Genomic DNA, 17,249 nt, shown 5'->3' on the forward strand with positions numbered 1-17,249 from the left:
TGGTAGCTAGAAATATTGCTAGTGTTCTCCCTACCAAGAATGCTAGTAGCAATGTAATAGGCAAAATACTTAATGGCAGGGAGTTGATGTTTCTTATCTTACCACGCTGAATTGTGCGGCAATCATCATGATTCCGGCCTATTTTAGCCAATAATTCTTCAGCTTCGTCTGGAGTTCTTTTCCTGAAAACACAACCAGCACAACTATCCAAATATGCTCTAGACTCAACGGTTAGTCCACTATAGAATATATCAAGTAAATCATGCTTTTCCAAATCATGTCTAGGTCGAGCCCTGATAAGAGAGCAAAATCTTGCCCATGCTTCAGGCAATTTCTCTCCATCTTCCTGGTCAAAGCTATAAATTTTCTGTAAAGCAGCATGTTGAGCACTAGCAGGAAAGTATTTCCAAAAGAAAACATCAAGCAAATCAACTGGACTTTTAATAGAACCAGGAGGCAAATTAGTATACCAAGTTTTAGCATCATCCTTTAATGAGAAAGGAAAAATTTTAGCAACGAAATAAGTACGCATCTTGACATCATCAAAAAACAAGCTACTCATAGAAGAAAGTTCATTCATGTGTTCTACAGCACTTTCTTTTTCAGTACCACAAAAGGGTGTTTTCTCAACAATAGCTATATGAGATAGATCAAGAGAAAAATCATAATCTTTATCCTTAATGCATATAGGAGATGTGGCAAATTTAGGATCAGGAGATAGCTTATGTCTAACAGTATATTGTGCGAGAAACTTTTTAATTTTTCTTGCATCAGCAGTAGCATTGCATCTATTAATAAAATCATCATTAAGCTCCACATAATCTTTATCAGGATCATCACTAGAATAATCAAGTTCAAGTGAATTAACAGGTGTAGCAGCATTTTCATTAGGAGTTTCAGCATTTTCAATTTGTCTAGACCTAGCAATTGTAGCATCTAGAAAGGATCCCAATGAACCACTATCATCAAGCACAGTAGAAACATTATCAATATTATGAGAGTTTTCAGATTCAGCAGAAGTACCAGCAAGTGAAGCTTGCGGCGGTGAAACAAGTTGACTTATCACAGATGGTGAATCAAGAGTAGCAGAGGTACTCAGAGTTGTACCTTTTCTTGTAGTGGATGGTAATATGGCGACTTTAGGATCGCGAGATTTACCCATGATGGAGAATTTGCAGCGAACAATATCAATCCAAGTGAACCTCCAAATAAAGCTATGCTCCCCGGCAACGGCGCCAGAAAACAGTCTTGATAACCCACAAGTATAGGGGATCGCAACAGTCTTCGCGGGAAGTAAAACCCAATTTATTGATTCGACACAAGGGGAGACAAATAATACTTGAAAGCCTTAACAGCGGAGTTGTCAATTCAGCTGCACCTGGAAACAGACTTGCTCGCAAGAGTTTATCAGTAGTAACAGTTTTATAGCGATGTGTAGCGAAATAACAGCAGCAGAGTAACAGAGACAGCAGTAGTGATTTTAGTAAACAGCAGGATTAAAATACTGTAGGCACAGGGATGGATGACGGGCGTTGCATGGATGAGAGAAACTCATGTAACAATCAAAGCAGGGCATTTGCAGATAATAATAAAACGGTGTCCAAGTACAAAGCAATCCATAGGCATGTGTTCCGTATATAGTCGTACGTGCTCGCAATGCGAAACTTGCACAACATCTTTTGTCCTACCAGCCGGTGGCAGCCGGGCCTCTAGGGAATCTACTGGATATTAAGGTACTCCTTTTAATAGAGTACCAGAGCAAAGCATTAACACTCCGTGAACACATGTGATCCTCACATCACCGCCATCCCCTCCGGTTGTCCCGATTTCTATCACTTCGGGGCCTTTGGTTCCGGACAGCGACATGTGTATACAACTTGCAGGTAAGATCATAAAACAATGCATATTATGATGAAACAATAACATGTTCAGATCTGAGATCATGGCACTCGGGCCCTAGTGACAAGCATTAAGCATAACAAGTTGCAACAATATCATCAAAGTACCAATTACGGACACTAGGCACTATGCCCTAACAATCTTATGCTATTACATGACCAATCTCATCCAATCCCTACCATCCCCTTCAGCCTATAGCGGGGGAATTACTCACACATGGATGGGGGAAACATTGCTGGTCGATGGAGAGGCGTCGGTGGTGATGATGGCGATGATCTCCTCCAATTCCCCGTCCCGGCGGAGTGCCAGAACGGAGTTTCTGGTCCCCGAGACGGAGTTTCGCGATGTGGCGGCGTACTGGAGGGTTTCTGGCGACTTCGACTTCGTCCTCGCGTTTTTTAGATCGAACCCCTTAACTAGTCCAGAGGGGGGCGTCGGAGGCCAGCCGAGGGGGCCACACACTAGGGCGGCGCCCCCCCCTGGGCCGCGCCGGCCTGGTGTGTGGGGCCCTCGGGCCTCCACCTGGCTTGCCCTTCTGGCTCCCTGAGTCTTCTGGTAAAATAGGCCCTTTGGTATATAAATTCCGAGGATTTTCCCGAAAGTTGAATTTCTGCACAAAAACAAGACACCAAAGCAATTCTGCTGAAAACAGCGTTAGTCCGTGTTAGTTGTATCCAACATACATAAATTAGAGGCAAAACAATAGCAAAAGTGTTCGGGAAAGTAGATACGTTTTGGACGTATCAGTGGCCCAATCCTTTTTAGCACAAAGGACAAGCCAGTTGTTCTACTTATATCGACCAAACGTTCCCGAGGACACACGGGAGGTTTTATGTCAAGTGCTTTCGCGTCGCATCTGTGAATAATCTCTATTGGTATGGTAAGTGTTGTGTGGGTGAACCTATGCTAATGCACTACCCTTACTAGGGTAATACATACTTATGATTAAACCCCTTGCAAGCATCTGCAACTACAAGAAGGTAATTAAGATAAAATCTAACTACAACCTTAAACTCTGAGATCGTACGCTCCCTCATGCAATGGTTTCCTAACGGGGGTTCAGGTTTATGTCGCTCCGGCAACCCCGCAATTTGTAGCCAAATACACGATGCATTCCCCTAGGTCCATAAAGGCGAAGTATCGTGTAGTCGATGTTCACCTGATACCACTAGAACAATAACACCACAACTTCAATATCATATCAATACATATTACTCACATAGCTCCACTACTAACACAAGACTTCTCCCATGTCCTCAAGAACTAAACGAACTACTCACGGGACAACATATGGAACATGATCAGTGGGTATATAATGATGAATAACAATATGGACATAAACCTTAATCCTATGGTTTAAATCAATAGCATCAAATACAACAAGTAATCAATACCGGGAGAGTTTCCCCTTCGAAATATGCGAGGTACAACCCAAATAGTTACAGCGGGACGAGGTGGAGACGGCGGTGATGATGGTGCTGATGGTGGAGATGATGAGGATGATGATCACGATGAAGTCCAGCTCGATGGCGGTGGCGATGGCGAAAATTTTCCCCTCTGGGAGGGAATTTCCCCCGGCAGATTCTTATCTATCGGAGAGCTTTTCTCTCTCTGGTGTTTTTCGCCTCGTAGCGGCGGCGGAATATATCTGCGAGCTGCCCCCGATCTTAGGATTTCGTGGGGATGATATACGCGAAAGGGCGGCGTTAGATGTGGGCCAGGGTGGCCATACATGCCCCAGGCGTGGCCAGGGTAGGGTCCACGCCTGGGCATTGTATTTCCCAATGGTGGCCCCCCTCAGGTCCTCCTTCTGGCTATCTCCGTCATCCGGGAAAATAAGATCTTCGTGAAAGTTTCTGGAATTTTCTGATGTTGCGAAGTATGGTACCGTGATGACCACTTTTCCAGCAGAATTCCAGCTCCGACAGCAAATCCTGTGAAAATCATCAAACATGCAAAAATAGATAAAATAACATAAGTATCATGTCTAAATATGAAATATATCAATAAATAACATTAGATTATAATAAAAAATAGTGATGCAAATTGGACGTATCAATAACCAATGGCGTACATAACCCTGCCCAGGCCAAGCCGGAAGGGTAACCTTGCTAATGTCGTTCTTCATCGCACCGGTCTTCATACCTGCCCGGTTATGTCCCAAAGCAGCAATAAGTACGGGTTCGTACTTAACAAGACTTCAATACGTATAGCATTCGTCAACCAGTCGTCCTTTGTACTTGAGGCACGCACGGCGCTTAGAGGACGCAAGAGAAACTTCATAGGCAATATGGTGGGGTTAAGCGGCAGCGCGCAAGCACTAAAAACCTATAGAGATACTCTATAACAGTCGTCTATCAGAGAAGGTGAGAGAGCGCACAACTAACAATTATATACTCTGCAAACATAACCCAGCCGATGTGTTCCCCCCTTCGCTAAGGAAGTACTTACAAGGACACTCACACTGTTGACAAGTTTTATTAGGTATCGGTTGTAGTAATGCTAAATTACTACGCAAGTTATTAATAGATTATTAGTAGCAACATAAAGGTGTAAGGTATTCTATGATCAAGCTATACAGCTCCAAGTTGTCCATAACCGTGGACACGGCTTATCGATAATATGTACACCCTGCAGGGGTTGCCCAAATGTAAGCATACGCATGATCTACCACACCTAGCGACAATGAAGTCTCACAACAAGACCGTTCCCATATCAACAAGAAAGTCTAGGGAGGCCACCCGACTAAGCTACCCGTATCGAAGTTCGGCCGCACTCCGAAGCGGATTCAGGGTTTGCGACGGTGACTAGGCGTGCGAACCACACGCTTTCGCTAAACGTCCCGCGGGGTACAATACAGAATATAAACACCCAAAGGCAACAAAATGTAAACACCCGAAGGAAACAGTAAGTAAAGCATGGCATACATGACATAGGAAAAAAAACCAAGGTTGTGGACCCCTTTTCAACTGACTTGAGAAAAGGTAATGGGTGAGGGGGGGTCCCGATAAACATCCCCACCTACGGGTAGAGCGCTCAATTTCGGAACAGATAACAAGAACTCGGGTCCTAGGGGACATTAGCGAGACAAAGATATGATGCTTTCACAAAAAGGCTCACAGATGCCACTGCTTACAATTTTAGTTGTTAACAATTAAGTAGATCATGATTATCTCCAACAACTGATGTAGCATGTGATAACCTCCCAACAATTGAACAGATAATCCGATAAGATAACAATAACGGTAACAAGATATAAACAGTTTGCATGCACTATGACTCGCAAGGCAGACCTGATAAACCAACAACAGCGGTAGGAGGGTGGTTGAGGCATTATGGGATGCTTGAGGTAACATGTGGATAGGGCACGTGACAAGAACGCAACTCAAGGATAACGTAAGGGAGAAGGCAAAATAAAATAGGTGAGCGACTCCTGCAGAGACAGGAGTTTAGGAAATGCTTGCATGTTAAGATTTCCGAGAAATAGCCGAAAGACTTGTCGTATCTCACCACCACTTCGCGATCCTATCCGGGAAGAAGCAAATGCTGGAACACATAACGTATGCAAGTCTTACTACTACGACAGAAGAATCAACATGCTCAAGATGATATGTATGCATGGCATGGCAACGATGATGCGAAGCACTTATCCAATTTAATCGGAGTCGGAACCCCGGACAAGCAATATTTAGGTTCGAGTTGCATTTGTACCGTCAAGGTTAAATATTGATTAGCATGACACAACATGGCAGGGGTGCGCTACATCAAAATTAAACGGAGCGGGGGAAACCCTAGGCGGTGTCCGAAAAACTCCGGCTTTGTCATTAGGGGTGAAAATACATGATCATCGATGAACGACATGATGCAAGATGCTAACAGATGAATGGATGGCATATTCATGTTCAGCACATTTTTCTGATCAACTTTCATATATAACACTTGTTATTTGGAATTACCATGTAAAAGTTATTAAAGTTTGAATTTTAAACATTTTAAAAAGGGCCAGGGGCCTTCATTTAATTTCAAAAGGATCTAAAAACCAGATCGGATTCGGGGGGCCTGGGTTATTTTGTAAAAGATTTAGGGGGTTATCAAAAGTCAAAAGAGAGACAGGAAAGAGGACCGCGGGTTGACGAATTGATACATGCAGGGACTAGATTGCAAAAAATGTAGATCTGGGTTGGGGGTTTCTCACCCTGGGTGCTGCTAGACACGGTCGCTGATGGTTGGGACCCACAACGCCAACGTGGTGCCAACGTGGCAACCTTGTGCGCTGGTTCTTTCTGATGAAACTGAACCTGTACACCCGCGCGGCGAAGAGAAACGGCGTCGGTGACCAACAGCGGGCGGTGGAAGAGCAAAGAAAAGAGGATGGACTTGGGCGCGGCGCTCACCGGGGTGGTCGACATGGAATGGATGGGGCCGAAGGCCGTCGGGGGCGATGGGGATGAAGCAGAGGCACGCTGCATCTGTGCGAATGCAGAGGAAGTCGAGCACGGCCTCGAGGTTGTGGAGCGAGCCGGGACAAGCGAGGAGGCATCGGAGGTGCGCATTGTTGCGGCGAGTCGAGGAGGGGTGGCGCCGAGAGCGGGCGGTCACCAAAGCTTGGTCACCGACGAGGTTCTGCAGCGAACGACGGTGGTCACCATCGGGAGGAAGCAAACCAGTGGGGAGGAAGGCGCCGAAGGGGTCCAGAGGAACGAGGAGGTTACCCAAAACGCGCAGGAGGCCACAGCGGAGGAAGGAGGAGGCGGTGGCGTCGCCATGGCCGAAGGTGCGGTCGTCGGTGGCGGAGAAGATGCAGACGCCAGCAGCGATTTAGGCGCTCCCGGGAAGATTCCTCGCACCAGGAGATGCTCATCGACGAGGCGCATCGAACGGTGGCGGTGGCGTAGGTTGGGGTGGACAGAGGCGGCAGAACGACGGTGAGGCAGGGACGGCGGCGATGGGGTTTTCTCTCCTTCTCATTTGCTTGCAGAAGAAGAAGAAAAGGGGGCGAGGAGAGACGTGTGCGAGGAGGAGAAAAGGAGAGGGAGTGGTTGGCTGGCTCCAGGGATAAAGCAGGGGAGAGGAAGGACCACGACGCCGGCAGCGAGCACGCTCCTCTCGTGCTGTCGTTGGCGCTGCGCGTGACGAGGATGAGGGGGATATTTCTCCTGGCTTGAAGGGGTAAGCGTCCTGGTGGGCTGGGCCGAGCAAGGGAGAGAGCGGTGGGTTGGATGGGTTGGGCTCCTACAGGTAGGAAAGTGGAAAAAGGCCATGAAGAGGGAAATGGCCGGGTTAGGGTTTTTTTCTGTTTTTATTTGATTTTGAAAACTGGTTTGAAACATTTGAAAAACAATTCAGAGCAAGGTCGGCTTTATTTGGATATTTGAAAACTTTTGAAAATAGTTGTATTTATTATATAGTTTGGGAGTTTAGGTTTTGCGAAAAGAAACATAGAAGGGAGGTTTATTAAATAAACCATAAGAAAGGGAAAAGAAACTAATTAGGGTTTATAGAAATAGTTTTATTTCGTTAAAACATGAATAATATGATGCATGATGCCATGATGAAATTGGAACGACGCGAAAAAACAAGCAGCGGAGAAAAAAAATCTATTTAGGGTTTTTTTGGTTCTTTACAAACCGCCCCCTAGGTTGACCATTACGGGACGACAGAATGTTTCAACGCCATGGACCAAGAAATAAGGCCGTTTTAACGTTTCTGGGCCCAAGAAATCTGGTATGGCCAGAGTCGGCACGGAGAGTAGCAGCCCTCCAATGAAAAAGGCCTCGGTAACGCTCTGTTACGCCAGTTTGGGAATAGCAGCATTGTTTTCGACCGTTAGATGGTCTGGTCGGACGGCTCAGGACTCCAAATCATTGTGGAGGCTCTTTGGTAGGTAAGTTATATTGTTAACTAATTTGGAGTCTTTGAGATAAAATTGGATGGCCCGGATGTTGACCAGATGTGCGAATTTGGGTGTCGGTTTAATTGGAAAGTGACTGAAATCATGTGGTTTGGTGGAAGAGCAGAATGGTCTTATTAAAAATATGCTTGATGGAACCTACGACCGGAAGAAAAGAGGAACGTCGTTCTTTTTAAATAGTAGAGATAGAGATAAAGATATCTACTCGGTTTAAAAATATCTAAAAGGTTTTTCATTAGAGAATGGAAAGAGTTGCTAAAATCATTGTTGTAGTCACGGACAAGATCATCACACCAAAAAAAAGCATTAGGGCGAGGACTATGCTCGGGTGGTTAGCATTGTGGCACCGCGCGCCAGAGTCTGATCCCTATTTGGGGAGAATTTCTGGTGTCTCATCTTCTGTTCTATATTAGTTGTCGCATATTCAAATGCTCTCATGTTGGTTTAAAAATAAATCAAGGCAATAAATGTTGAATGCTAATTTAGGCGAGGGTCCAAAAGATTGATGAATCCAATTTAACCTATGCATATTTTTTCCAGGTTCCGCGAGTATCAAATCGTGCTAATTAATTAATGAACCGTGACTACAAAGGAACAAGTTGAAGATGACGTGGTAGGGTAGAGATTTCAAATTGAAAGTTCTGTGGAATCTGATGTACAGCATCTGAATATTGAGTAGCAATGAATCGTTTTGACATTTGTGCATGATCCACCATCTCTCGTATCCTTGAGTGGCAAGCATAAAGCCAGAGCGAGTATAAGAGCATCTCCAACAGCGCGCTAAATCGCGGAGCGCTATACCGGCGATTGGGCGCGCTGTATACCGCTGGCGCGTGGCATAGCGAATTTGCCTCCAGCAGAGGCTCTATTTTGCAGCGCACGTTGGTGTGCGAAAAACGCACCTCCGGCAGAGGCTCTATTTTGCAGCGCGCGCGTCACAAACTGCTAATCCGATCTTTTTTTTTTGAAAATTCATCAAACAAACTATGAAAATATGATCGAAAATACGAATATATTTTAAAAGTGCAACGATACAATGCGACATTTAAACGAAAATACTAAAATAAACTACTTGTGCGCGGTGTCGAACGTGCCGAGGCGGATCCGCTCCTCGCCGGAGCGGATTTCCGCGTCGAACCGGCCGCTCGGCCGCGCCCGGACACCGTGGTAGCCGGAGGAGGGGCGGCGGCGCGGAGGCATCTCGCGGAGGTGGCGCGGTCGGAGGCGGAGCGGCCGGAGGTGGAGCGGCACGGGAGGGAGAGAGGCGAGGAGGGAGACAGACGCGTGGAGGAAGTGGCAGTTGGACGCGTTCGCGCGTGGCGTGTTTATAGCGCGCGCGGCAGCGCACGCGACAAGTTTCCCGCGCGGGATAGCGCGAAAGCGCGCGGGCGGCAAAATTTTTAGCGCGCGCGCCTTTTTTCCGCCTCCGCTGGAGCAGCGCGGCAGCACCCGCGCGCGGCAAACCGACGGTTCTTTTGCCGCGGGGGGCTTTTAGCGCGTTGTCGAAGATGCTCTAAGTGCTACAGCGAGAATTGCAGCTGGGCTCAAGCATGACCAGCTCGATCGGCTCCACACCTACAGTAGAGCACACAACCGGAGTTTGAAGGCGGGACGACAGCATTATTAGCACTCCAGTCCCCGGCGCTTTCGTTGACCGCTGGGCCCCGGCCCAACAAGCCAAAAAATCCATGCGCGTAATGGGCCCACGATCACGAGCCCGTGCAGCGTGAGCGCGACGACATACAAAGCCGCATCAGTGGCACAATTACATACAGAGAGTGATCAATTAGTGCCGCAATTACGCGAGAGACGAAACAATCATCAGAGCAAGAGGCAGCAGAGCAGCACGGAGGCCGATGGCCTGAGCAGGGCGAACCAGGGGGCGTCGTCATGGCTCCTTATGACATCTCCCCTGGTCGTCGCTCTGACGACGGCCGTTGCGGAGGAGGTGTCGTCGTCGTAGCCGTTGCCGTTGCCACCACGGCAGGATCCGACGCCGACGTCCTTGACGACGGCCCGGTCGTCGTCGACGCACAGGCCCGGGTTGCCGCTGAGGTCGAGGTTGCGGCCGAGGCGCCTGAGGAAGGCGCCGTCGAAGGGCACGGCGCCGTCGAGCCCGTTCTTGCTGAGGTTGAGGTGGTACATGCGCTTCAGCCGGCTGAGCCCCGCGGGGATCCTGCCGGTCAGGTTGTTGTTCTGCAGCGACAGCGTGGTGAGGCTGGCCAGCTGGCCGAACGTCTCCGGGATGGACCCCGAGTAGCCGGAGTTGGCGAGGCGGAGCTCCTGCAGGCGCGCGATGGCGCCCAGCTCGGGTGGCAGCGGCACGCCCATCGGGTTGTTCTCCATGATGAGGTACTGCAGATCCCGGAGCCCCGCGAGGCCGGCGGGCAGGCGGCCGCTGAGCCCGTTGTTGCTGAGGGCGAGGAAGGTGAGGGACCTGAGTCCCGCGAGGGCGGGCGGGACGGCGCCGGTGAGGTTGTTGGAGCTGAGGTCGAGCTTCTGGAGCTGCGCGAGCCCGCCGAGCTCGCGCGGGATGGGGCCCGAGAAGGAGTTGTAGCTGAGGTCGAGGCCCGCGAGGCTGCGCAGGTCGCCGACGCGGGCCGGGATGGGGCCCGTGAGGGAGTTGTAGCTGAGATCGAGGTGGATGAGGTTCTCGAGCTCGCCGATGCCGCGCGGGACCTCGCCTCGGACGAGCGGGTTCTGGGCGACGGTGAGCACCTGGAGGGAGCGGAGGGCGGCGAGCTGCGGCGGGAGCGTGCCGGAGAGGGAGGGGTTGGAGCGGATGCTGAGCTGCTGCAGGCGGGAGGCGGAGAGGTTGGCGGCGGGCGGCAGGGTGAGGCGGGTCGGGGTGGAGGGGTTGTTGAAGCAGTCGACGAGGAAGAGGGACTGGAGGTGGGGCAGCGCGGAGGAGAATGCGTGGGAGGGGAAGGCGGCGGAGGGCTTGCAGGCCGGGTTGGGCGGCACGCCGAAGTCGAGGCGCGTGACGTGCATGAGGCGCGCGGCGGAGGAGGGGTCCGGCTTGCACTCGAGGCCGGGCCAGGGGGAGGCGCAGGGGTCGGGGCCGGAGGAGGAGCGCCAGTCGCGGTCGGAGGAGACGGCCTCCATCACGCGCAGCAAGGCTTCGCGCTCGGCGGGGTCCATGGCCGCGGCGGCCACGGAGATGAGGGACAGGAGGAGGGCGACGGTGGCTGGCATGGCGGCTCTGGTACGTGTGGCTGCTGCTGCGGGGCTCTCGTGGGGTTTGGCCTTTTGACGTCGTCGAACGTCGATGCGCTCAGTTGAGCTCAGAGTTCAGAGACGTTTATTGGGTGGCGGAGTGAGGACGGTGGGGGCAGCTGGAGACTGAAGTGACGGGACTGGGACCTTGCTGCCCGTACAGAATTCAGAAAGAGCCAGGAGAAAACACAGTGTGCGCATGCGCGTGCGTGCGGTGCCGGGGAATTCCACTGTTATCATCGGTGTCGCCACCGACTCATTCCTCATTTCCTCCTTTTGATCGACCGGGACCCGGAGGCATCTCGATTGGAGGACGCATTTGGAACCTCTAAAATATTCGCACGGTTCTTTTGCGTCAATTGAAATGATTGAAATCGACGGTGCGTTCATTTGCGTCGGGATTGCTCCAGCGGTATGATGCCTTTGCATTTTTTCAACATAAAAACATAATTTACATAGTAAAAGAAAGGAAAAAAAAACCCTAAACCCTAAGAACGGCTGCGCCTATTGGGCGTCATCGTCGATGTCGATCACGACGAGCTCCGGTACCAGCCATGGCCAGTACGCAAGCGACGGAACATACACCGGTGCCGCGGGTGGTGGTGGAGATGGAGCAGCCTAGGCCGGTGGTGGAGGTTGCGTAGCCCAGGCCGGTGCTGGGGTTGAGCAGCCCACTCCGGTGGTGGAAGCGGCGCCACCCACGGTGGTGGTAGCGGCGCCGCCCACGGTGGTGGTAGAGGTGGAGGTTGAGCAGCCCACTCCAGTGGTGGAGGTGGAGGTTCTCACGGGTTGTACAACGGAGGTGGAGGCGGCGGTTGCACCGGTTGCATCGCCGAGTCCTCGAGCGCACGTCGTATGACCTCTTCCTCCGTGAGGTCCGGCGGCATGATGCCAGTGGCGTACATTGATGGCGAAGGCTGCAGCACAGACGCGGAAGCGCTGACTACAGAAGTGATAGCCGCGAAAGTGATGCCCTTGATACAGGCTCGCTGCCAGACGGATTCGGTGGAAAAGCGAGAGGTCAATTCGGCCGTCCGCCAGCGTCCGCATAGACGTAAACCTAGCGCATATTTGGGCCACATTTGCGTCGCTGAGGATGGTCCAGTCACTATGCGTCGCCCCGCTAGAGCAGGTACCAAACGCATTTCCGGTCGCCGCGAAAGCATCAGTTTATGCCTCTCCGTTGGAGATGTCCGATGAGAACGACAGGTGCCGCACCAGAGCCGAATCTTGGCGATGTATGGATTTTATGAAGAAAGTCCAAAGTTCCCGACCCTGGCTAACTTTGGTTAAACCTTGTATATCACTTATCTTCTTTCTTTTATAAGTTTCTAAAATGGGCTCTTGACCTAAATAATACCCTGCTGGAAAATTCTCTCTGCAATGATTTCGAGGATCACAAACATTTCCACTTAGCAAACTGGAGAATAATCTACTTCCTCCGTCCAGAAAATAGTATCTCAAATTTATTTAAATTTGGATGTATCTAAACAAATGCTACCTAACAAAATCATGTTTGGGGTGTAAGAATTCTTACCTAACAAATGTTAACATGTCTTTTTTTAGTTCTTGGAGAAAAATATACTCCAAAGATGAAGGAAAACTTAGAAAACCTTAGTTTATATAATAGGCGATTAGATCATTGCAGAAATAGACATGAGAAGATGTTTAGTAACGTAGTAGCGACCAATGCCGCCATCTATGAGGCATGCTTAACGGGCACTCCTCCCAAAAATATTATCATAGTATCAACGATGACAAGCCCATCGAGATACACACATCAGATGTACAAACGTCACAACGATCCAGCACCCCTACCACGGGCGTCAGATTGTCCCTCAAAGCTCGAACATATGTCTAACCTATAATTTGGGTCTAGTATATTTTGGCTAACCGAGTGCCTTTACATATTTGACCTAGGTTATAGAGTTCAACTTGAACACTTAACCTACCCGTGTAGTCCAAGTACAATTGTAGCCTAGACATATATTTGATATATAGTCACTATTCCAATCACCACCACCATGCTACTCCATCTAATACACAATTCTCTACATACAAGTTGGACCAGAACAAACACTTAAGAACGAGGTGCATGATATGTATATATCAATACATCTTACACATAATAGGTTTCAATCTCATATATCAATATTATAGAATAAAGATCCACCACATGGAAATTAATATATGACCATAATCATGTTGGGTAGCTCATATGGTATTATAATCTATGAAAAAAATAGAGATATAGAACAAGTTATCGCCACAAACCCATAGTCCAGAGGTGGACTACTCCCACTTCATCATGGTGATGACAGCCGAGATGTTGGAGAAGGTGGAGATTCCTTCGGTGGCGACTCTAGCGGAGTTTCCCCTCCAATCTTCGTTGGTTTAGGCTCTGTTTCGGTGTGTCTCTATACCCGCCGACCTCTCTTCGAGGAAGCCTCAAAAAGTCATATATATATGGGGTTTTAGGTCAAACGAAGTCAGTGGGCGAAAGAATCAGGTGAATCGAATGACCGAGGGGGGAAAGAGAGGGGGTGGCACACCCTCCCTTCTTGGGCGCGCCACCAGACCTCTTTTGGCCCTCCTGGCCCATCTCGTGAGGTCCAAGCGCTCTAGATACTTCTCTTGATCAAATATTGACATCCTCGTAATTCTAGCACAATTTGACTTCGTTAAGGTCCGTGAAAGTCAAAAATACACAAAACAGGTTTTTCTGTCATGTAGAGTTATAACCCAAATAAAGGATAACTTTGGTAAATCCCAAAAAATTAATATAAAATATGATATAACATCATATATGTTGCAATATATGGGAATATGTGTTAACAAACTATAAAGTTCATCCATGCATTTTACATGAATCAACGAGGAACAACGTTAATGGAGGACATAAAACTCCTACAAGCCTGACCTGTGGCCAGGAGCATGGCATCACGATCCTCATGAGACAGCAACTGGGAGCATATATCATGCGGAATGGTGGTAGGAAAAGCACGGATAGCAACAACAAGGGAATTAAATGCATCGTCCCGACCATTGAGAATATAGTCTTTCACTTCATTATCATCAACTAGTTTTTTAGCAGCAGCAAGTGAAGAAGCAAAACCTTTCATCTTGGTAACATATTGTTGAGCAGTCATATCAAGTTTCTTTGTAATGGTGATATTTCCTCGGAAAGTAGAAACTTGGGACTTGGAGTGAGCAGAGTACATGGCATGCAGCTCACGCCACACATCAACATCATGGGGAAGGCCATAAACAAGGGGGAGCACATCCTCGAAGAGGGAATCCACTAGATAGATGACCACCTACTGATCTCTGGCGATCCAAGTGTCATAGGTTAGATTGGAGATCGTCATCGGCTTCTTTTTTTATCCTCAGCTTGAAGCGTCTCGGGCGGGGCGAGGTCAGTCCCACAAAGGAGCCCATGACGCGAGCACCGCGAAGAGTGGGAAACACTTGAGCCTGCCAGTAGAGAAAATTCTCCCTGATGAGTTTTGTGGAAGGTGGCGCACCAACGGTGGCCGACGCAGACAAGGTCAAAGATGACACCATCTTTCCTGGTTCCCATCGTGGCAGAGATTCTGCGCATTTTCCTGCCGCGCAGAGAGGGCAAAAGCAAGAAAAATATCTAGGGTTCCTTTGGTGATCGGATCGTGGAGGATTGGGGCGATCTGATCGGTTCCTGGCGGTAAGGGTTGTTGATGAAGAGAGGCGGGGCTGGGAAGACGCTTTCCGATGGCGAGGAGACGTGATCCTATCCTGGCCAACGGTGCAGCGTGGTCGTGGCGGCAGCAAGACGGGAAGAAGTCGACATCTGATACCATGTGAGAATCGTAAGGGTCCTGGGTGGAGACCTTTCGGTCGCATCGGTTTCGTGCTAATATAGATGCGAAAAACCCTATGTTATTTTTTTTTCATTAGGACGGTGCGTTATTGCAGAGTCTGGATGTAATTGGTATGTTCTGATATTAATATATTCCCTTTATAAAAAAGTGAGAAAAACCCACTCACAGTCATATACTGATATGTATACGCTGGTGTACAACACCATCACATATACATATCCTTATTATATCCTTATTACATGTCTAATAGGATTGATCTAATCAAAAGTTGTGGATCGTCGACCCGATTCAGACCGGGTGATCTTTCCCTTGTTGTGGCAGACACGGCGCGTGTGTCTTTGCCGCCCGCTTGGGCTTTGGCACTGTGTAAACATCAGCTTGGCATGCTTTGCTGTCTACCGCACGCACGGGGCAAAGCATGCTACAGCGAGACCAACTGTGGTAACCTCAACCCGCTGACCGCTAAACAGAGAGCGAACAGTGGCCGGTTAACTGCGAGCTAATAAGTCGACAACGATTGACCAGACGGTCACACGCACGTACGCCTTGTCTTATTATATGCCGATCGAGCATTCATGCATGCATGCAAGCATAAAAAAAAGCTAGATTTTCGCTGCCATGGATGTGACGTGGCCCGGCCTTAACTAAAGCACTACGTACATTGGCACCGCGCGTCTCTGAATTATTCACGGATCTGTGTGCGTCTCTCTAGTCCGTACGTATGTAGGTAGACGTTCGATCGGCTCCACAATACTTTTGGTTGGAGCTCTGAGTTGTTGGTAGGTTGGACAGTATTTGTTCAGAAGGTGTAGTGCAGATGCCCGATCGATAGTACTTGCAGTATCAGCACCTAGCTTGCATGACGATCGACGAGGACTTTGCATGCAGGTGAGGTCACAGATCACAGCACTCGAGTTGCATGAAATGAATCTTGCATATATTGGTCATGTTCTTTTTTCTAACAAAAGGAAAGGACCCCAAACGGTCCACACTGCATTAAACGGCGGGCTTACATTTTACGAGGATCATAGAAGAAAGGAAAATTACAATTAAGCCCTCACATGTTACAAACAAGACGCTGGAAAAGATCTGAAAGGGCAATAGATGCACTTGGCGTCATGGCGTTGGGGACGACACCACTTGGCGAAGACTTGACGATGAGCACCATAAGGGAGTAGCAGAAGGGCCTCCAAAATTACACATCGGCTAGGAGGTTGAAGAACCTGCGTCACAAACAACACCACGCCGCGGAGTAGTCTCCATGACCATGGATAACCACGACGACTCTTAGCCGCGGTTCAGAAACTCCAACAGTTGCATGAAATCTTCATCATCCTGATTGATGCATCGCTACCCCCTTCCCCTACCTCCCCCCTCCCGTTGTCGTAGTACACCCTCTTTTGATGTGATGGTAGGATGACTCCATAGTATGTAGTGTGATCGTTAGTAAGATCACGCTAGCTAGTAGTTTGAACTTTTGTTGCATATATGATCACGGATTCTTACATTGCTTAGCTTATGTCCTGCACTTGTCTTGCACTGGTAATGTTTCTTGATGTGTTTCTTATGCTTTATCTTGGTAGAAGTTCAAATGGTATGTGGTCCACTATGGAAGGGTGCCAAGAGTGTATAGTCTGTGGAAAGAGGTTGGGCCTCTTCTGAATGGATACGAGAACAACCTCCACAATGGGAACAAGAAAAGAGAGGAGGCAGAAGAAGATTACTCAAGTTCTTACGCAGCAGGCAGGCCACTAGGTGCATCAGCAGGTCGAGGTACCTCAAGCTCCACCTAAGATCGCAGGTCACGATGAAGAGAGCAGACTGGAGAACTTGATCATCGTCGTGCTTATGATCTGGATCGTGTACCTGATGTATTCATAAGCTTGTGTGATCACTAGTAATACCCTAAACCCTGAACTCGTCGATCGTAAGCTCACCAACCCGTACGCGCAAGGTGACTGTATCGGGTGTTGTGGGTATACTTTATGAGTATATCAACGACGTGGTCTAGATCATGCAAGCCCGGGTGGCCCACAGATGGCGATGGAGGCATATGGCCCGTCAGGCGGCCCAGTTGTTGTTGATAGAAGATGGATGAAGTCCAACCAAGGAACAGGAGCCGGACCTCAACCGACCTTCCAGGAAGTCGGATCCGTGACGGCCATGAAGTATCCGGATCCAATACGCAACATAAGGAAAGGTGGATCCTTGACGTGCACGGCAATGTAATATTCCGTAGTTAGGCATCTTGTATTCCGGCTAGGACTCTCCGTGTAAACCCTAGATCTGGATGCCTTTATAAGCCGGATCCCGGGAGCCCAGAGGGGCACAACCACAACTCATTGTAACAACGCGAAAGCGCCCAG

At 48.9% G+C, this 17,249-nt stretch overlaps 1 protein-coding gene across 1 annotated transcript; it reads right to left on the reverse strand.

The window, feature by feature from the left end:
* Nucleotides 1-9,482: 9,482 nt before the first annotated feature.
* On the reverse strand, nucleotides 9,483-11,099 carry LOC127326052 (uncharacterized). Its single transcript, XM_051352882.2, has one exon. The coding sequence runs from the start codon at nucleotides 11,003-11,005 to the stop codon at nucleotides 9,632-9,634; it is 1,374 nt and encodes a 457-aa protein (XP_051208842.1). The 5' UTR covers nucleotides 11,006-11,099; the 3' UTR covers nucleotides 9,483-9,631.
* Nucleotides 11,100-17,249: the final 6,150 nt, after the last annotated feature.

This window comes from Lolium perenne, chromosome 1 (genome assembly GCF_019359855.2).
Source record: "Lolium perenne isolate Kyuss_39 chromosome 1, Kyuss_2.0, whole genome shotgun sequence".
NCBI classification, from domain to species: Eukaryota; Viridiplantae; Streptophyta; class Magnoliopsida; order Poales; family Poaceae; genus Lolium; species Lolium perenne.